The sequence below is a fragment of the Apis laboriosa genome, unplaced genomic scaffold (genome assembly GCF_014066325.1).
Source record: "Apis laboriosa isolate Shangri-la unplaced genomic scaffold, ASM1406632v1 scaffold14_cov150, whole genome shotgun sequence".
In the NCBI taxonomy this organism is placed as follows: Eukaryota; Metazoa; Arthropoda; class Insecta; order Hymenoptera; family Apidae; genus Apis; species Apis laboriosa.
Window position 1 is genome coordinate 2495401 of NW_025221798.1, and position 22886 is coordinate 2518286.

At 22.1% G+C, this 22886-nt stretch overlaps 2 protein-coding genes across 7 annotated transcripts in view; one reads left to right on the top strand and one right to left on the bottom strand.

Annotated features, from left to right (window-relative positions):
• The window catches only part of LOC122710677 (RYamide receptor-like), a 113429-nt gene extending 106275 nt beyond the window's left edge, over positions 1-7154 (bottom strand). Inside the window, exons 1-2 of one of the 3 annotated variants that reach the window (XM_043928673.1) lie at positions 6454-7154; positions 4286-4314 (exon numbers count right to left, since the gene is read on the bottom strand). The gene's annotated coding sequence lies outside the window, so the exon portion shown is untranslated. Of the gene's footprint in view, positions 1-4285; positions 4634-6453 lie in introns of all 3 variants that reach the window. The other 2 variants (XM_043928672.1, XM_043928671.1) reach the window with 2 other exon arrangements.
• LOC122710676 (metacaspase-2-like) lies at positions 464-17802 on the top strand. Of its 4 annotated transcripts, none has more exons than XM_043928667.1 (10): positions 464-1184; positions 1259-1589; positions 9610-9784; positions 10630-10747; positions 10836-10980; positions 11102-11189; positions 11411-11789; positions 12047-16413; positions 16574-16657; positions 16876-17802. In XM_043928667.1, the coding sequence occupies exons 3-8, from the start codon at positions 9624-9626 to the stop codon at positions 15821-15823; spliced, it is 4668 nt and encodes a 1555-aa protein (XP_043784602.1). In that variant the 5' UTR covers positions 464-1184; positions 1259-1589; positions 9610-9623; the 3' UTR covers positions 15824-16413; positions 16574-16657; positions 16876-17802. The 4 variants fall into 4 exon arrangements, with proteins under 4 accessions (XP_043784602.1, XP_043784603.1, XP_043784600.1 ...); XM_043928668.1 differs by having other exon boundaries at positions 1268-1589; XM_043928665.1 differs by lacking the exons at positions 464-1184; positions 1259-1589 and adding an exon at positions 7764-8360.
• The last annotated feature ends 5084 nt before the right edge of the window (positions 17803-22886 follow it).

Here is a 22886-nt window from a genome sequence, read left to right on the forward strand (position 1 = left end):
ATTATTATATATAAATGTACAAATATGTATTTGACTATTAGTGAATTTTTATTATTCTTGTTATATTATTACTGAAAAGTTCAATCAAAACATTTTAGATTTTCTTATAGAAATAAAAATTGATACTAATAATATTCTTATTATTTAATATTAATATAAAATTAAAAAAAAAATATTTAAAGCTTATTTATGCCAATTAAATAATTATTAAGAAATAAAAATTAAATTTTTATTATAAATTTTCTATTTAATTCTTCACATAATATATATACGAATGCTACGAATCCGTAACGAAATGTTTCATTCATTGTAACAAACTGATTTCAACAGTAAATACGAACAAAAATCCGCAAAAAAAAAAAAATATAGCGAATAAACAGATAACTATAATCAGAGAAGCATTCCACTTTTCTTACGCATCGTCATGTAGTATATGTATAACAAACTACATACTTACTAAGCTTTTGATCATTTGAAATGAACGTGAGAAACACTGACGTAGTATATATGAAGACGTATCATCTTCATGTTGTGTTTATTTTGAAAGCAATCGCAACTCGCAATTAGTAGATGAATGACGAAGTGATGAATATTAAATTCCTCGTGAAAGAAATAGTTCAACGTTGCCTGTGTATTTAAAAAGACTAAACCGATATTCTCATCATGTATATTTTGGTTGGTGAACGAATTCGATTGTGACAAAAACAGCAAACGAGCTCTTGTGTTAGTCCTTGATTTAGTGGCCCTGGGCAACTTAGCATAGCGAACCGAGTTTTATTAAAATAGTGTACTTGTATATGAGATGAAAATGGTATTAAGTGCAATATGCGTAAATTTATTAATTAATATTTTGAACTCGATACTTTTACTCATTCCATGTTGTGTGAACTTTTATTTTATGATTTCATACAATTTAATTACATACAAACCATACAGCTGTTCTTTCCGAGTTACGCCGTAATACGTTTTATAAAATTGTATTTTTATCGATACCTAACCTCTTTTTAAGAAATATCATCATTAGTTAAAACAGAATTAGATTCTAATGAATGATCAAAACTTGTTGATTTCTATCCCATCCATGAATCAAAAGAAGTAATAATCATGAAAATATCTATATACAAGTACGAATCGTGATTGTTCGACGATTGTTATATCTCCTTTAAATGGTAAACATCTTTCAAGTGAGTAAAACTCTTTAAGAATATTTCTTTCTGTGATTTAAACAACAATAACAGTCATTTTGAAATATATGTAGATTTTACAGAAAAAACATAATTATGTGCTCAAATTAATTATGAATAAGAAAGTGATTTTACGAAAAAAAAGAATAACAAAAAGAACAAGTAAAACAAAGACAAATGAGCTAAAAAAAGTATTGCGATGTGGGTGTGGTATAGATAATAGTCAAATGATATTGAAGAATATTTAGAGGAAAAAACTATTATAAACAGAAACAAATATCGATTTTAACCGATTGTATGCATTGCGTGTACAATGTGTCAATGTGTTAAGTGTGTGTTTAAGGTTAGATCATTCGTGATGACCACGTGCGGATATATATTTATATGGCGCGAATTTCAAACATGGTGAGTACATGAACAGAAATTTATAGAAATATTTGATTAATATATTTTCACTTTTATTATTTCAAATTAATTAAAAGAATATTCAAAAAGTATATAATATTTATATTCTCTCTATATTTATATCGTATATATTTATTTTCAATATTTTTATGATATTTAAATTTATATAATTATATAAAAATTATTACTGAATATTAATTAGTATATTAATATTATTAATATATTTAACATGAATCAATGAACTAAAGAAATAAAAAATATATGAGTGACATATTTATCGTTTTACCGTAAAAGCAATGTGAAATTAAAGAATCTGTGTATACATTTACATAGCTTACGTGGGATTCAAATATCTATAGTCCTTTATGTCTCGACTTGGCATTTGAATACGGGTTGACTTAAAAAGTACAAAGAAGCAGGATTTACGAGATGTGACACGATCAGAAACATTATACATACTGGGATATGAACGAGCCCGTATGAAATCTCATCGGTTTAGAATTACATTAAATTATTTAAATAAAATATTTCCACAAAATAAATATACAATATTATAAAATAAATAAATAAAAATTAAAAAAAAAAATTTTTTAATAAATTTTAATTGCTTTTATTAAAAATAATATATTTTTAATAAACAATTTATAATACAGTCAACTTTTTTTCAAATATTCTTTTCATTTTATTTTATTAAAATTCATACTTGAAATATATTCTATTTGTATCATATGATAAATTAATTAATGTCATTAAAGTTGAACAACTAACAATGAGAAACTGATTAAATATAGTGAAATGATTAAATCTATTGCAACGAAGTTACCATATAATTTTACCATACAATTTTAAAAAAGCAAGAATATTTATGCGTCAAAAATTAATATAAAAAAATTATAATGCACTTACTGAAGATTTTTAAAAAATTATATAATATTATAATAAATGAAATATTCATATAAATAATATATAATAATATTTTAAAAAATATATATAAGGAGGAATTATTATTTATATTTATTATTAATTATATAATTTTGAACAAAATATTTATTTTTTAATAAAATATTAATATGTGTATTTAAATATTTAATTATTTTTATTATTTTACATGTATATAGTTTTAATAAGTGATAATTTTGATAACGACATTCAATAATGGGATACTAAAAATGATATACTATACTATATTTTATTAAATAATTTTTTTTAAATATATTTCAGTCAATTAATATATATATATAAATGAAAAAATAGCGATTATATTTAAGACTTCTTTTGCAGGAAATTTCTTATAAATTTGATTGTGAATGATATTATTCCACTTGCGATATTCGTTTTAATTGAATTTCATCTGCTGATTTTAATATCACTTTAAAATCATACTGTATTCTCGCAAAGTGTGACTACCACTTACTTGAATGAACATTACGTATCAATTCCTTTGATCTATCGCCTGTTACAACGATGTGACAGCGTACATTAAAGAGATTGATAGGCGTTGAAGTATACTATATCATTTACTCGAGCCTTTTTAATCGATTTAAGAATATAAAAAAAATTTTTTTCATAAAATCAGTTATTTAATAAGTATGTAAATTGTATTATACAAAAAAAATATTAAATTAAAAATCAAAAATCTTATAACGTAAAAATCAAAAATTTAAAAATAATATAAAATGTAAGTTCTAAAAATATCTAAAAATTTATTTGTTTTTTAAATTTTTAATTATTATAATTATAATTATGTTATAAATAATTTTATATAAATTTTTATTATTATATTTTTTTTATTTGTGATAACTTGATTTCAGTAAAAAATTATATGAAAACACAAAATGCTTTTCGCTATTACTAAAGTACAATTATCTCTTACAAAGAAAACTGTGTATTTTCTTCATTGAAAATTTTTTTATGTTAAATCAAATATTTATTTTAACATGTTGCAAGATATTTTATTTATCAAATTAATAGTGTACAATTCAATAATTATAAAACAAATAATATATATTTATTATAAAGTGTTAAAAAAAATGTTGATATAATAAATAGTATAAAAAAAAAATATATAAAAAAAATATTTTTTTTCTCGTTTAATCTCGAAACATTATATTATCTTACTTATAAATAAGATTTTATCCAATTTATATTTATTTTTATAATTAGATTTATAAAAAATTAACTTATTAAAATAAACTTATTATATAATATCATATTTTTCTTTTATAAACTTTTATTTTGAGATAGAGAAAATTTTTTAGAACTAATTAATAATATTCATATCAAAAATCATTTACAAATTTTTGATTAAATTTTTGATGAACTCTATAATTATATATTTACATAGATATGTTTCCAAATTTTTGGTTTTAGTAAATGAATTATACATCACAACAGTTAACACACAACATTATGGGAAATTAAATGCATTATAGCCCAAAATATTATTCCCAGAATATTATATAATATGTTATTATATAGTTCATATTCTCTATATTGTTTCATTTACGTATACAAACAGAAAAAACATCGAAACATGCATATTTTTATTTTCTAACAAATTGATTTTAGAATAAATACAAAAGTATGAACATCGATTGATTTTTCAACTAACGTATACAAATTTTAATTTCTAAACAACAACTAAATCTAAAAGGACAACATACATGTATACGAAGAACAATACATATAGGACTCACCATATAGATGTCGTCCAGCAATCAATTCTCTTGTATGCACGGAATTTATTTTATCAAACTTTCATTGTTTATGTTTTAGTCCCGTATACGACAACACATGCGATTCACACAAAAATATGATTTTAAATTTCCTTCGTGGCAATGTTTATCACAAACTGGTTCACTGCCGCGAATATTTGCATGGATGTAGAAAATAAGCGATGAAAAATTGATCGATGTATGCGCGTTCTTTGCCGTGCATTTTCACTCCCACGTACAAAGTATCGTAATTTTTGGCTGCAGTTTTACATTATTGTTAACGCAGCAGAAGATTTTAATGGACTAAAGAATACCTAAAAAATTTAAAAACTATTCTTTGTCATTATTCAATAGATAAATTTATATTTATTATAATTAATGTGTCGTTAATGCGAATTTGAAGTTGTTGGAATTAATTGAATGGTCGCTACTTAAACTAATTAAAAGATCGTGTAATCAGATATTGTATTTCACAGGACAGTACGATCAATATTTTAAAAGTTTCGACATGTTATATATGTATACATAATATGTATGTCAATACAATATTTTTATATTTTAATATTAAATATTTTTTTATTATGTCATATGTATTATATTTTGTATTATTATGAAAAATGTATATATTAATATCAACATATAAAATTATTTCAATCATTGTTTTCACTGATTGTTTTAATAATTTTATTTATCTTATTATATTTCTATGTAGTTTTATTTAAAGCTTGTAAATATTCATTCTTATTTCTATATAACTCTCAGCTTTCTAGAAGTAGATCTTTTAAAATTTTTGCAGAATTATTATATAACATTTAAATTTGTATCATTTTATTTTTTTAATAAGTAGTACAAAAATAATAAAATAAAATATTAAATTTAAAAATAATATCTACTTATTATTAAATTTATTTGGAAATTTAATATATATTATATTTAATATATTATATCATATTATAAAGTTATATGAAACTGCATGAATTTCTTTTCATGAATTCAATGAGTTTTATATCGATTAACAATCGTATAATAAATTTTATTTGAAAAAATGCAAGCGCATTGTGAATGATAACATGGAAATTATCAAACGTTGCAACAATTTTTTATGATTTCATATAAACTTTTGTGTTAAAAAAATCACCATGAACATTTTAAATTTGTATTCAAAAGAATTTCAATATAAATTATATAAATTTGAATGACATTATTAAAAAATATTATAATTATAAGATTTGCAATAAATTATTTCCTTATATGATAATTGAAAATTTTAAACTATGACATTGTATGCTACGATAATAGCATATATATTTCAATTGATAACATCAAATAATGTGTAAGTCTCGTACAATACAAGCATTTTTTGCAGAATCAACAGGTCAAACCTGAATCAAATCCTTATTAACCATTGTGCTGATCAGACGATACGTGCTGAAAATACAATACGGACAAAAAAAAATAATAGTTCTCTGCAATGCCATTGAAAGAAAAGTTTTGACTCAAATGTAATAATTCATTAAATACTTTTTAAACGATCTTTTGTTTAAAACACTTATTGTTCAACCAATAAAATTAAAAAAATTTCGCAAGAATAAATACAACATTAAATAAACTTAATTGTCACGCAATTAAAAACTTATAATTGCTCCTTCAACATCATTTGAAGGAACCCTCGAGAAGCATCATGTCGCAATATATCGCTATCTTTATTTACTCGTATATACATTCCATACAAACCATTCTGTGTATATATATATATATGTACATGTATATTACCATTGGTCTCATCCCTTTCCTTTTCACCTTCTTTCTATAATTCATTCGCCCACTCAACCACAGCACATTTTCTCTCGCTCTCACTTCTCATATTTTTCTTTTTTCGCTTATTTTCAAAATACAGTATCGTTTTCAACTCTTACTCCAACTATCTTTCTTTTATATATATTTAATTTATTCAAAATAATGAAACTAAAAAAAAAAAGCAAAAAGTAAATAACGAAATATAGAAAAAAGAAAAGGAAACGATATATTTGAACGAAGGAGTGAAAAAATCGACTATAAATGATTTTCTTATATCAGAAAAATCCACGATATGAACAAGAACAGATTAAATTGAACAAGATTAGAATAGATCGATTACGTATGTTATGTACCCTTTATGTTTATGTCATTTTTCTTCTTGCTGGTCGATGGTTCATCGTTGATCGTGTCCTCGGTCGCGGTCATCCCCTTTCCTTTTTGTAGCCATACGTTCCTCAAACAACGAGAAGCCGGTGGAAATCAGAGAGAGAAGATGCGTTTTGCAACGCATTCGCGGGACACGTGAACCACCGATGAAAAAGACAGCAATGACAGCAAGAGACGATGATGTCGAGCGAATGAATACAATTGTCAAGATAGAAAAAGATAGAAATACTCAGGGCAGAGAAAATTGAGAGAAAGAAAGAGACCGATAAAAGGAGAAGAGAGAAAAAGAGGAAGATATACTGTACACGTTTCTGTCTCTGTCTTTTTCTCTGTCTCCCTTTCGTCGCGCACCAAACCGATCGGCGATGTGTAGCCGCGTGCGCCACCACAATAGCTAATCAAAAAAAGATAACTAAAAAGACGAATGACGAAAATGACGACAACAATGACGACGACGACAAGGGCGAGAAAGAAAACGTGGCCTCTCGTCAAATCCACGTCGGCGACGCTTAACGTTGAGGCTGCTCTGGGCGTCGCGGCGCTCACACATCGGCTCACTGAGCTCGGGGTAGGCGACACCGTCGGAACAGAGGATCGCGGTTACGGCCGACAAGGACCGAAAGAGCAAGCCGAGCTTTCCAGATGTTATTGCGCACGCGCCCTTGCATTGCATATCAATGTTGAATCAATTTTTAACCTATTGAAATTTCTGTTAGATTTCAAATCAATTAATTTTTATTTCTTAATAACTTTTATTTATTTTTTTTACGAAAAACGTGAATATAGGAACATAATATGTAAGTATATTGAATTACATTATTTGTAACATAAATAAAATTCCGTTTATAAAAACGAAAATAAAATGTTAATTGAAATTTACTTATATATAGGATGATAATTTTAAATATTGATACAATAAATATACAATATATATTTTTTATTGCACAAAATTTGAACTTTTTTCTTTTTTTTATTTTTTTTTCTTATTATATAATTTATAAAATAATTTAAAAACTTTATTAAAAATTATTTATAAAAAACTCAAAAATTTAATTAAAAATTTTAATCTTTTATTCTTTTATATATATATTTTTATATTATTGTCATATAGAAATTATATTTTCTTTATATTTTAGAATCACAATTGATCTCTATTATTTTATAAGTGCAATCAAATACTTACAATGAAAAATATTGTTAAAAAATATTTAATGGATAATATAAATAATAATATATATATTTACAAGTTTCCATGTGGTGCAATTACTTAATTGCTCGATTTTGATTGGGCTCTTTTATGGATAGAGATGGTAGTATTTTCAGTTCATGATTTGCACGCTACATATTTGACGAGTCTCCATTGGTTGAGTTACCTGAAAGACCGACAAATCAGCCACTCATGTCTAAATTCTCGCCGTTTTTAATCCTCGAAAGAATATTAAATATCAAAATTTTATTATTCAAAAGTTATCAATGTCAAAAATAATTTATAATATCATTAAAAAACTTGAATAGAATAGTAGCAATAAAAATTTAGTACAATTAAAAAGAACATCTATGGAGTATAATTCTCATTTTCAATATATGTTTTTAAGTGTATAAGAATAGATGAGAACTTGGTAACAGTGGGGTGTAGAGGACGCGCTCTCGTGGTGGGTACACCAAATGCCAGTGTCAATATGGCCGTTGCCGAGAGCGCAGTATGTGGAAAGACGTGGTCGCGATAGTTTGTTCGATCTCTAATATGAGGTACGCTTCGGTAGGCACAAACGTTTATACGTAATATTAATACGTTATTGAAATCTCAACAAAATGAATTGTGTTGTGGAAGAGCGGATAAATAACATACAAAGCGAAAATGCTCTAATACAAGGTATGTGGTTGTCGGGATCATTAAAAGTGTTTTTCAAATCATTTACAAATATTTATCGCCAAAAGCACGCTAGCTTTCTCAACGCGCATTCAATCGATTTGTCCCTATATTTATTGGCACTGTCATTCAAAAAATATGAACTGAATTTGTAGAAATTCAAATGAAATCTCTAAACAAATATATTATATCCTTTAGTGATAGTTTTGTAAGTTTTCTGTGAAAAGTCATTCTTGTGTTAAGTGAGCAATGCATCTGTGTTAACAGCAAGATACAATTATTTTTTGATCAGATTTATTTTAAATTATTTTCTTGTATTATACTTTTGATTAAATTTATTTTGTAATTTTCTAATAATATTATTTTTACAAATATTTTTAAATAATTCTTATGTATAAATTTTACATTTGTTAAATATTTTTATGAAAATTGAATAGATTTTCTAAATCTCAAATATTATTAATACTTTGATAAATAATAAAAAGTGTTTAAAATGATTATCTTTTTGTCTATTTTTCATTGGATATTGTTATCATTTTGTATTATTTAAAAGCATTAAATAATTAACAAAAATATTTTTTTAAAATTTTATATTATTTCATAAATTCTATATATAGTGTAATTAAAAGTGTTTAGTGAATTCGTGGCATAATAAGTGGATACATAATATCGATAAAAAAATAATTTTTTTTTATATATAAATTGCAAAATATAAAAATTTCATTCCAAACAATATAAAATATAACTACAACTATTATGTAGACTACAACTATTATGTTATGTAAGAGATATTAGATACATACTTATTAATATTATTTTGAAATTTTAAGTCAAATATGTAAAATTAATGTTTAAACAATTTAAATTATAAAGTAATTAGAATTATTTTTTCATAAAAACTAATTTTTATATTTTTTTATGAAAAAATTCTAATATTTTGTTTCATTTGAAAAATTTTAATATAATTCTTAAATATATTAAAATTATATTAAAATATATATATATATATATAAAATATATTTTTGAACATATTATTAAATATTTTCGAATAATTTAATTATTACGTTTTGTACAAATTTCTACGATTATAAAATATAATTGCATGATTTTTAATATTATTAAAATAATTTTTTTAAACTATTTGTTTATTTCTTTGAAATGAAATTAATTTATTATTATTATAATATTTTATAGAACATTTTTATAAAATATTTATGATAAAATTCTTTAAAATATTTATTTATCAATATAGATACCAAAAAGGAAATGATTAAAAACAATGGAAAATTAAAATTGAACAATGATGAATCAAAACTATCTATTATTGAATTATTTCCATGGATATTAGAATTTAGAAAAATGTGTAAATGTATACATACAGAGAAAAGTATGGCATCTTTAAAAGAACTTATGAAATTTTATTTAAGGTAATGATTTATATTATCATAAGTTTATGTATTATTGTTGTTTTCAGTTTACCAGTAAAGTATTTTCTGGGAACTGGTTTAAAAATCAGTAGAAATAGATATCTTCTGTAGATATTATTATATAATAATATATATAGATATAATTAAAATAAAAACTAAAGGATAAAAACTAGATTGATATTTTTTTCATTCATGATGATAAATTGAAATTATTAAAAATATTTATAATGAAAAAAACATTATAGTGCAAATAAATAATTAATAAAAAATAAAAGTAACTATGAAAATTTTAAATTTATTATTTATAATAATATATATAATATAATTTTTATTAAATTATTATAAATATATTGTTTTAATGATTATATTATTAAATATAATATAATATATGTAATATATTTATACATAAAAAATTATTACTTATATTACTTACATTATTATTTAAATAGAATTAATGTTTATTCTAATTATTTTATTTTCAATTATTATATATTTTATTGTATTTTAAACAAAATTTATTATTAAACATTATTAAGTATTTTTTAAAATATATGATTTTAAAGAATTAATATTAAATTTTATATTTCAAATTTTGTAGTTATAAATTAATAAAACATACATAAAATTTATAACAACATGATTAAAATATGTTATTATAAAATATTTTTGAATAATTTAATTATAAATTTAAGCATTAATGTATTTATTATATGTTAAAACAATTGAGATTAAAAATATAAAAAAAGGTTTAAATATTGAGATAAAAATAGATAATATATTATAAATTTATAAATTTTATCATTTGCATAAAATAAAAAGTGCCGCAGCAATTAATTTTCTTACAGAAATATAAGTGTCAGTGTAAATGAGTGTTACACAAGGCCTTTGAGAGCTGGAAAATTAAAGGATTTTATTAGTGATTCTTTAATGTTATTCTTATATATTTACCGTGAACTTTCTAAGGTAAGCTCTTTTTTAATTTTTATTTTTTTGTATTTTCATATTATATTTTTATATTTGTATACAAATATAAAAAAATTTTATTTTTTAGGATTGTGATAGGTTCAGTTATTTAAATATTATGTCAGATTTATTAGCATTCTATATAGATATGGAATTAAAAGCATCTAGAAAAAGCAGAGAGGATCATGATAAAATTTGTGCAAGGATTACTTCCTGTCTATATGTTTATCTAGGTATAATTACATTTTTAAAAATTGTTTATAGGTATAAATTTCAATGCACAAGCAATGAAATTTATAATATTTAAAATATTCTTTAAAATATTTTTAAAGAATTTACATATATCTCTTTCAGAACATTCCATGGATTATTTATTAGATACATTGATGAAAATACAATTTATGTGTCGCAGTTATCATCATATTTTAGATCCAATTATGACGTAAGTATAAATATAAAATAAAATTTAATCTAAAAATAAAAATTTTTTTTAAATTTTAATTTTCTTATTTAATTTTCACTTTATAAATTTTAATCAAAAAATATAAAATTAATTTTATTATTCGTAAAAACTTATGATTTTTTTTCTATGCAGTATATTATATTCAAATATTCAAATATTTTCAATTATCTTATATTCAAATCTTTTTTTTTTTTTATTAGGAAAATAATAAAAAGTATTCCCATACATCCAGAATCAGATATAATGTATATCCGTTACTTTTTTATTTATCGTTTGTGGAGAAAAATAAATGAAAATGTAGCTATAAAAAATCAAATAACAACTGCAGCAATTGCATCTCTGGGGCCATTGCCATTAACATTTTCATCAAGTATATTAGAAGATGTATTGCCAAAAGTGCCAAAGAGTCAACCAAATTCTACAAAGTCTCTTCTACAACAAAAATTTGATATAAAGAAACATTGTGTAATGTTTACACAATATTGCAAAGAAAACAATAGAAGTGTATACCAGAAGGACGGATTTGCAACTCCCATTGATTCGTCCAGTAGAATTAATTCAAAAATGGTATTTATATATGTATGTATTCATATATATATATATATATATATATATATATATATATGTATGTATGTATGTATGTATGTATGTATGTATGTACGTATGTATGTTTATATATATATATATATATGTGTGTGTAAATATATATATATATATATATATTTGTATTTATTAATTTTTTTTTAATGGCAATTTGTTCCATTTAATAAGTATTGTTATAATATAATATTGTTATGATAAAATTAATAATATTTATGTTTATGAACATGTCTCAGCCGGAAGATATCGTTAAGGAAGATGTAGAATATATAGATAATAACATAAATTCAATTATTTCAAATAAAAATAAACAAAATGAATCTATTTCTTTGCTAAAAACTTTTAAATCTCTAAATTTGGAAAAACAAACTAGTTTTAAATGTTTAGGTACGTTTTCGAATAATATTTCTACAAAACATGTTAATTCTAAAACAATGAAATCAAACAAAAATCGTTTGCGGAGAAAATGTAAAAAGACCAATGAGATTGTAGTTATTGACTTAACTAGCGATGTAGTGCTTGAAAAATGTATAAAGAAAAGGAAATCTAGAAAATTAGCATGGTTAGAAGAGGCAAAGAAGAACATCGATTTGAAGATAATGACAGCATCACAGAAGAAAAAAAAGCAAAAAAATAGTATTTCACGAAGTATTAGTCATCAATTGGAAGAATCATCTCAATTAGAGGATGCCACAGAAAATTTTAATAAAAAACAAGAATCGAATCAGATGGTTATTGATGTTAAAAATAGCGAAAATGATAAAAAATTGATAGCTTGTACAGAAAACATAACAAAATCAATCGATATAGAAGTCAATACTAAAAAAACACAAATTAAAACATCTACAATAACTAATAATAAAGCAGTTTTGACTGAGATACTCTCATTAAAAAAGCAAGTATCAAAAGTTTCAAATAACATTGTTAATAGTAATTGTTTAAGTAACAGAGATAATTCGAATATACAGAATGAAGAAAAGAAAGATGATAGATTTAATAAACAAACTGTGATCAAGCGACTGGTAGAAACAGATGATTTCTCAGAACCTGAAACACGCGAAAAACTTGAAAGTTTTAAAAAAGTCTGTGATCTAGAAACAGAATGCCCAGGTGTAAATAGTATCACAATATGTACTCCATATAATTCCAAAGATAATGCCGTTAATTCTACTCATTCTAATTTCAATGTAATTAATGATGAAATAACCGATAAGATAACAGTATCGAGAAATACAGAAAAAAGTAATCAAAATATCCCGAATAACAAAACATTAGATGTTTGTTTCAATAAAACAATTGAATCTGATTATTCTAATAAGATATTTAATTCTGAGATTAGATGTGAAGAATTAATTACGGCGCAAAATAATAAAACTGAAACGATTTCTACTGAAACAATAAAGAACATTGAAGCATCTTCTGTTAAAAGTTTATTAAATTATAAAGAAAAACAAGAGTCATCACATGTGTTTGTCAAAATTTCAATGCAAGAAAAGTCTGAATCACAAATGGAATCGAAATCATCAAAATGTACAAACAAAGTAAAAAATGAATTCTGCCCGCGAACAGAATTAGAAATTTGTAAAGAAATAAACAAGAATATAAAAGAAGATAAATCAAGCATCGCTAATATCAGAGAATCTATTTTCGAATCTTATTCTATGGATAAGAAAAATATTTCTAATACAAATAATGCAACGTGCCCGAATGAAAATATTGAGAATAATAAAAATTCTTGTATTGATACAAACTTTAAGAAATGTATAGATGATATAATAGAGAACAAGTGCGATGGTAAGTTTGGAAAATATACTAATAAGGAAGATATTTCTTGCGATTCTAACGAAATATCTTCTGTGTCATCGAAAATAGAAACAAATGAATGTAGTAAAATAATAGAAGAAAAAAATGTGAATAATGTTGCCAAAAATAAATACATCACTCAAGAATTACAAGACAATATCGATGGTTTATCGTTGTTGGCTAGTGTTTCGCAACACATACCCCATTTGAAGCCTGAATCTGATATAAAATGTGATCAAATAAAAGTAAAAGATTACGCATCTTTGAGATATGCGTGTTATAATCAAATTACTGACGATGAGGCAGATACAAATGATTCGTCAAACACTGTTTCTCAATTGCTCGAAAATCCATCCACAGAAATTATCAATAGAATCGTCGGCATTTATCCCGAAGATGCCTTAGATGTTGCTCTTCATGTAGAAGTAACATCTAATGAAACAAATAATGGAAATAATGATAGCGAATTGTGTAAAGTCATATTTCAACCGGAAACAAATCTAAATTATGACACAGATACATTAACACATAATTTAACTCCTATAGAAAATAATGTACAAACCGTGAAAGAAAATACAAATGTAATACTAAACGGAGAAACTGTAGTTTTACTGCAAAAATCTCCTAATAGCAATCTGTACATTATAAACAAAGCAGTCGAAAATTCTAAAGATCACAATAATGATGAAGAAAATAATAGATTAAAGGAAAAAAATTGGATATCTCAAACTGAAGACTGTGGACAATTTGAAGCTTTATCTTCTTTAGATCATGTATCGTGTAATTTGGATTTAACTCCGTATCAAGAGAACAAGTGTTCCATAGTGCGAGGTAAAGGAATAAAAATAGAATGGGAAGATAATTTTTCAGATATGAAAACATATTCCACGAAGTTATCAACTGACATGCTCTCTATAAATTCACAAATATATCAAGATATAAATATTATGAACAAATCGATAGACAAGAGGAAATCAAATTCTACTTTTCGGCAAAATATCAAGCAAGAGTTCAATATCTCCAATCACATAGCATCGAACTGTGCAATTCCAGGATTCAGTGGAATTCACTCGCATCCACGAGAAGTTGATAATCAACACTCCTTACATATTCCCGCCACTCATCCAACGACCTTACCAGCGATTTATGGAAATTGTGCTGACAACACGGAATTGTGTGTACCATATCATAAACATTGCACTTCAGTATCGTGTAATTTGCAAATTAATGCCACTTCTTCTCTTTATTCGCATGCGAAATCGGGCAATCCGTGTGGAAGATCGCATTGTTCTTGTTTAAATTGCACTTATGATATCGTTGCGCATTGCAGACAATGTATGCACCCGACATCGGATTCTCATGTGTCTTGTATCGAAAGTAGTCCGTATTTCTTGTCAACGCACTCTTCAGTACAAAGCCCTGCCGTCCAAGAGCATGACAGAGCAAAGAATGAGGTCATAGAAAAATTATACGATGATCAATTATTGTGTAAGATAGAGAAAAATCTTTTGAAAAATAATTCATTGGAAAAACTGGAAGTACAATGTGATTCTGAAAGGATGTTTAATAAAGCTGCAGAAAATAAATTACCTTTGAAGAAAAGGCTGAAAGCGCATGCAATGGCATATGGTGAAGTACAGATAAAAGCAAAAAATATAGACAATTATCCTGCTATGCCTATGATGTCCATAGCTGCTTTAGAAGCATTGGACAATACGCGAAAAGGATCCGATCAAATCGTTAAATCTGAATACGAAGTGTCTGTTACTAAAAAAGAAGAATCACATAATGACTATCATTGTAATTCAAATTTGATAAGAAGAAATTATTATAAGGATATGCATGTTGCCAATTCACATCAGAATCTCGCAAAAGAAAATACAAGAAAGATCGAATGTCAATTTCGATCGACAAATAATCAGACTGATAATACGATATGTCAGGAATCTTGTCTTCAGAGGACAGTTAAAACATCTGCGCAACGGAAAGAAATCAATCTGTCAGAAATGACATCTTTAAAACAATTTGAGATAGAACCGATAGAACAAGAAGGAACGTACAAAAAAATAAAGAAAACACAGTCGCCTCTACGGCAAACAAGAAGCTCAAAACGAAACGTTCCTAAAGTAAATTATTCTTACACCGATGTTGATCCAGAATGGAATCCGTCCGGTGAGTCAAAACGCAAACGTAAAAAGACTAGTCGATGATCGATATCGCCTCATTATGAAAATTCGTTACCGTAAGAAATTTTTCTGAAATTTAAATGAATGAGTGAACATTAATCTTATAAGACTGTGGCATCGTAAACTTGTATATATTGTATAAATGGGAAGATATATCATCTCGAGAAAATATTGGCGATAGTACTGGCATAGTACAACATCCGAAGATTAACAAATTAGCGTAATTTTTCGAAGAGTTTCAAGCAACAATATGAAAGATGTATAGATTTTGCAGATCGTACCTGTATTTTGTTGAACATAGACAATTTGGTACTAAAATAATAAGATATTCTTTAATGTTTATAATTTGCTTTGTATAAAGCTATGCAGTATTATATTACATTTTATCAGATTTTGATGACTAATTAATTTCGATAGAATCCTAATAATTTTAATTAGACTGAGTATGATAGATATCGTATAGAATGCAAAATTTCATCGTTTATAGAGTAATTAAAATGTTTTATATATTCAGATAAAAAAACTACTTTTGTACATAATTATATAAATGTAATATAGTAATTTAAAATAATTTTATGCAAACGTTTCAATTTTATAACTCTTATATATGGAAGGTGAGATAATTTATCCTTAACAAATAATTTTAAATATATTATTATGCTACATAAAAATAATAGATAAATGATATAATACAATTTTATGTAGCAAAATATGATTTATTTTATTATTTCATATTCATATATAATTTTTTTTCTAATATTTTACATTTTTCAGTTTAATGACATAAGATTATTTAAATTCAGCGAAATAAGAAATCCAGGCTGATGACATTATAATTTACTAAAAAAATATTAATAGGTAAGATTGAAAATGAAATATTATCAATATTATTATATGTATATATGTTATTATTTACATTTATATGATATTATATGTTTTATTATGTTTTATGAATATATATTCAATTATTCTATAATTAAATATTTTTATTCTTATTCTTATTCTATAACATATTCTAATTATTTTATTTTTTTAATTTATTTAAAAAATTTTTTATATTTTATTTTATATTTCAGATTAATTATTTCCTCATACTGGAAAATTTCAAGGAAATGCTTAATTCCAAAATGTGATGTCAATAAATTTGCCAAATAACATAGAAGTAATAGTATCATCATACAAGAGTAGAATATAAAATATTAACTTCCTTTAAACTTTTAATCTGTCCTCTTAATACATATAGCAACATTATTTGTTAAAAATGTACTCTTAGATATCACAATGCAAGTAGCATAGCTAGTCATCACTTTTAATTATGAAATAATGTCATCATTTTTAATTATGAATTAAATTTAATATTTTGATTTATATAAAATAGAAATTACAAAAATTAACATATATTCAAAATTTTCAGTTTGAAAATGGAAACATCACATAAAATTAAAAAGATGTACTTAGATTTTATATACTTACCAAAATGATAGAGCTTTATCACATAAAAAATCATTCGATATAATATCCAAATTTATAATATAAATTTATAATTTATACTTTTCAACTTTAAAATTTTTAAATTTTCAACTTTAACATATATTCTTAAAAATTATTCAACTATTTTTTTTTGCAAATCAAAATAAAAAGTACAGGATAATTCTTGCTAGAAGACTCAAAGGCTGTACTAATCATAGCTTTGTTTTTGATATTTATATATATATATATACAATAATACAAGCATACATAGAACTATCTTACATTAGCCTTTTATAACATTGAAAAGACATAGTAAAGATCAATAACTATATTACATAAGCAATATAATATTATTATCTTATGACATTGATTCCTTTAATAACCTTTTTTTCCTTAAATAACCTTTGAGTTCTCTAATAGAGAATCATCCCATATATTTTGAAAATTCGAATATTGAAAAAATCCTATTCTAATTAATCATAATTAGAAAGATAAAGCAATAATTTAAAAAAATTATCAATTTTCTTTTGATATTTCTGATTTATATATATTTAACAATTATATTCAGTCATTAATTATTCAAAATACAAAATCATTTTCATATTTCAGTGCCATATTCTAATGTTTTGATATTTATATCTGTGATTATTAGCTAACTAATGCTAAATTAATTACATCATTTTATCATAGAAAAAACGTGTATTAAGTTGGATATTTTGTCATTTCAATCTCAATCATTTAATTTCCATTTGATAATGATAAATATATTATTTGTTATGTTTCTTATGAAAATGAATATAATTAAGATATATTATTTTACAACTTTTTAATTGCAAAAATTTACAATAATGAATTTCATGTTTTGTAAATGAAAAACATAAAAAGACATAATTTTTGTTTTTGTTTCTTTATCATCATTATTTATTTTTTAATTTTCAAAAAGAAGTCTGATAGTTTTAGGTTGAAGTAATATAAATAAATTTTTAATTTGATAGTTGATATTATACACATATAGTTAAATAATTGCCAAATTATTGCAAAATTTTCATGTATGCACATGAATGTATGAATAATTTGTTATTGACAAAATTATCTTATGCGTGAAGCATTTATTAAGGAAAGTCTGATATCTTAAGATACAATTTAGAATAACATTACATCGGATGCCTCATTCATTCGTGTTCATAAAAAATTAAGTACTGTATATGTGTAGAACATTCTGTCATAATCTCGAATAAACTTGTATTTACCTATATTTGTAAATTATATGCATTATGCAATGCATAGACTGGGTTTTTTGAGAAAAATGATATAAACACATTTACCTCATATTTACGTCCCCAGCGTAAATTTTTTACGTTTACGATTAGGGTTAGACGTAGTTTGTAACAGGGTACTTGTTTAAATATTTTTTTAATATCTTTATATTTAATTATTTTTAGTTTAACACATGGAATCATATCTCTGTGTGATTTTTATTTCATTTATAATAATACTTATCTGTATACTAGGATACATTTTGTAAAGTGCGTTTTTAATATACTTATTTTATATTTCATTAAAAATGTTTTTATTCTTTATATAATATCCTAAATATTATAATATCGAAATATATGATAATGAATGTAATTATCATCACTTTCATATAAAGAATAAGAAGATGTAGTAAAATATAAAAAAAAAGTAAAAGATAATAGAAATTATGCATATAGTTTAGGCATTAAATATTATAAAATTATGTAATATTAAATATTATATTATTATTAATATATTTTTAATTAAACTTTTCAAAAAAAGAAAAGTTTAAAATTATAAAAATTAAAGTTATTTTAAGTTTAAAAAAGTCTAGAAATATAATAATAATTTTTCTGTATAACAACCTGTAAATATATATAAATCTTGAAGTATTTGTGAATTTTTTATTAATATATAAAAATAATAATATGAAATATAATGAAATAAATTTTATTCATTAAAATATGTTCAAAAATTTATATTTATATAGTTCCATTATTTATTAAATTTATATATACATATTAATATTATTGGTAATAGAAAATTTTGATATTAACAATTTATTTAAAAAAAAAATTTTATTCTTTTGTTCAGTCTCTGTATTGTACATTATAGACAATGTAATATATAATTTAATATTTCGATTATAAATTACATAAATCTAACAAAGCTATTAAGTTCGATTAACATTAAAATTTACAGAATTAATAAATTGTTTAATTAAATGCAATGGCACACGTTTAATTTTTCATATATTCATTTATAAAAAGATCATCATATAATATTTATAATTTTCTATTTACATTTATAAATTAGTTGATGATGAAAAATCTATTGAATATTTTGAAATTATTTTCTTTTATTTTTATATATCACTTATTTACTGCAACAATGTCATAATGTTAAAAAATCATAAATTTTTATAATCATATTAATTAAAATCATATTAATTAAAATATCAGAATGAAGAAAGATTCTACAAAGTATATTATGTATTTGATTTTAAAAAAAAATATATTTTTTGTATCAATTCAAAAATTTTAATTACATAAATTATTGTTGTAGCAGATAAGCAATATCTTTAAATAATATTAAAACTTTAAAATTATATAAATATTAATAAAATTAATTTTAATCTAATAAGATATTAATTATATTAATTTAATAAAATAATTTTTTCTTCTTTTTCTTTTTTATTCTTAGTTATCTTTTGTTAACTACAATTTTTTTAAATATGTATTAACATTATGTGTAATGTTTTATAAATATACTACTCATTTTCAGATAAGACAATAATAAATGTACAAATCTATAATATATATTAAATGTAAAACAAATGTATGAAATAAATAAACATACAATTTCTCATCTCTTGATTAAATATTGTACACTATTTTTTTTTATACTTTTTGGTTGGAAATGAAAATAAAAATTAATTTTATACATAATTATAAAAATACTTATTAATATCGACGTTTGAAAATATATTTGAATACTTAAGAGAAAAGAAAAATAGTTAGGCATTAATGGATGAATTATATTGAAAGAAACATTTTGATATATAATCAAACGTGCATGTATAAATTTTTAATAATTTCTTATTAATATTTATTACAAAAAATTATTATTAAAAAAAATCAAATTTGTTAACGTAAATGAAAAATTATATCTAATTACATTATATTTTATTAATTTATAAATAAATTTTTCTTTGTGCCATATGAATACTAGTCTTATTCTATGGTTACTTATGTATACATAATATACTATAAAGTATAAGCAATTTTTTATATATGTTTTTTTAAATTCATTTCTTGAATATTTCAATAAGAATACAATTTTCTACAAAATACAAAAGGCATTTCTGCAAGCATCTATATTAACATTATTATTTGCTTATTTTATTTATATATAAATTGCAAATAAATGACTTTTCAAACTAGATTTAAATGAATTTTAAATTAATATTTTATTTTACAGTTATAATTCAATTTAAAATTATTTTTATTATTTGACATGACATAAAAGTAATGATTTTATTCAATGCATTCAATGATTATGTAAAAATAATCATAATTTTTAAAAATTTTATTTAGGCAATCAAATTGAATTAAATAACAAACATAAATAAATATATAAATTAAATAAATTAAAAATAATATTAGAAATAATATTAAATAAATTAAAAATAATATTAGAAATAAATATGAAATATGTTTTCGAAATAGATTTTCATAAACAAATATAAATATTTATATTTAATCTTTATTACAAACTATTATTATTTTTATAATACTTTGAAAATACTGAAAATTAAATCTTTTTATTTATATTGAAAAAATTAACCAGAACATGTCAATTTTTTTCATATAAGAGAATAATAATAAATTGTCTACATTACATATGTAACTTTTATATGTTAAGAATTTTCTGTGAAATTTACATCTTTTTTATTATAATTATTTCTATATAAAAATAAAAAATTAATCAGCACATATTATTTTTTTCATGAAAGTAAACTTCAATCAACAAAGATTATTCTAAAAGTAAAAAATATATACTATCATTAAACTTGTAAAAGATCTTTTTTGTACTTTTTACATAAAAATTAAAAAAATATATTTACATTTAATATTAAAATTGTTATAAATATTATAAATATGTAACAAATATAGATAATAATAATAGCTTAATAATAAAAAAAAAATATTATATATTAACATAATAAAATGTATATAGCTCCATAAATTAAATTAAATCCATATTAAAATAAAAATATCACATGTTATTTCAATATTGCCTTCCATTCATTGCTGTCAAGTTTTTAATTATATAATAAGTTTATAATAAGGTACAATATTTTTCTGAACAAATTTTACAAAATTAACTAATATTATTCATTTTAGAAAAAATTTAAAATGAGAGGGTTTTTAAAATTTTAATACAGTATTCTTCTTAATTTATAATAATTTAATATATTTTACTGTATTATATTATAAAAATAATTATTTAGTATTAAATAATATCTCTTTCAAATGAACACTTTTTAATGACATATAATGTTCAATATTAAATAAAATGAAAAAAAATATTATTATATGGATATATTATTATAAATTATTAAATATTAATTATAAATTTTATTTAAAGCTTTAGTAATTTGTACATTGAAAAAATTAGCAATAATTACCAAAAAATAGAAGTAAAATGATAGTAACTAAAGTCTTAAAAAAATAATGTTTATAATTTAAACATTATTAAAGAGATTGTTGAAATGTTTTCATCTATAAACTTTATATTTAAATGTATATTTTGATGTATTATTCACATTTATATACAAATTAAATAAACAAAATTTATATGAATTATGAAATATGAAATTTATATATTAATATAACTGTTAAATTTACTCTAAATTCTAATATGCATAAGAATTTTATATTAAAAAGTAAGATTTTTTTCATATGCATATAATTTATATTTTTTTTTATACTAAGAATTGAAGACTTTTTAAAAAAATTAGAAGTCTTCAAAAAATCTTTGGAAATAATATGCTCATAATATTTTTATATATTATAATATAAAATTATTATAATTAATAATTTTTATTATTTTTAAATTCAATAATATATATTTTTAAGAAATAAAATAAATAAAAAAATCGTAAAAATATCAATAAATATCTAAGTAAAATATAGTACAGATTTATTAATACTGAAAACAAAGACATCGCAATTATTTCATTAATAAAAATAATTTTGATAATAATTAACTCTAAAAACATAATAAATAAACTTAACTTTTATCACATAAATAATATTACAATTATGCAAATTGTATAATAATGTTACTACTTCTATTACTTCTATTCTTATAAAAAAAATTATTACCAATATATATAATTATAATAAAAAAATTTTCGTGATTTAAAAATTAATAAGTAACACAATCAATGTGTATAATTATTTATATAGTTACGATTTGTATATATGATAATTACCATTTATAATTTCATGATATATATCTTATTTTCAAATAATAATTATTTCTATAATTTTGGAAACTTTATTGTTTTCTAAGAAAAATGTATGTATTTAGGATA

What these genes read in the sequence shown, in the direction of transcription:
- LOC122710676 (XM_043928665.1), top strand. Translation starts at nt 8,300, where the DNA reads ATGAATTGTGTTGTGGAAGAGCGGATAAATAACATACAAAGCGAAAAT. An exon ending in TTTACCGTGAACTTTCTAAG is followed by an intron (nt 10,748 to 10,835) that starts GTAAGCTCTTTT and finishes TTTATTTTTTAG; the next exon opens with GATTGTGATAGGTTCAGTTA. An exon ending in CAAAAATGGTATTTATATAT is followed by an intron (nt 11,790 to 12,046) that starts GTATGTATTCAT and finishes AACATGTCTCAG; the next exon opens with CCGGAAGATATCGTTAAGGA.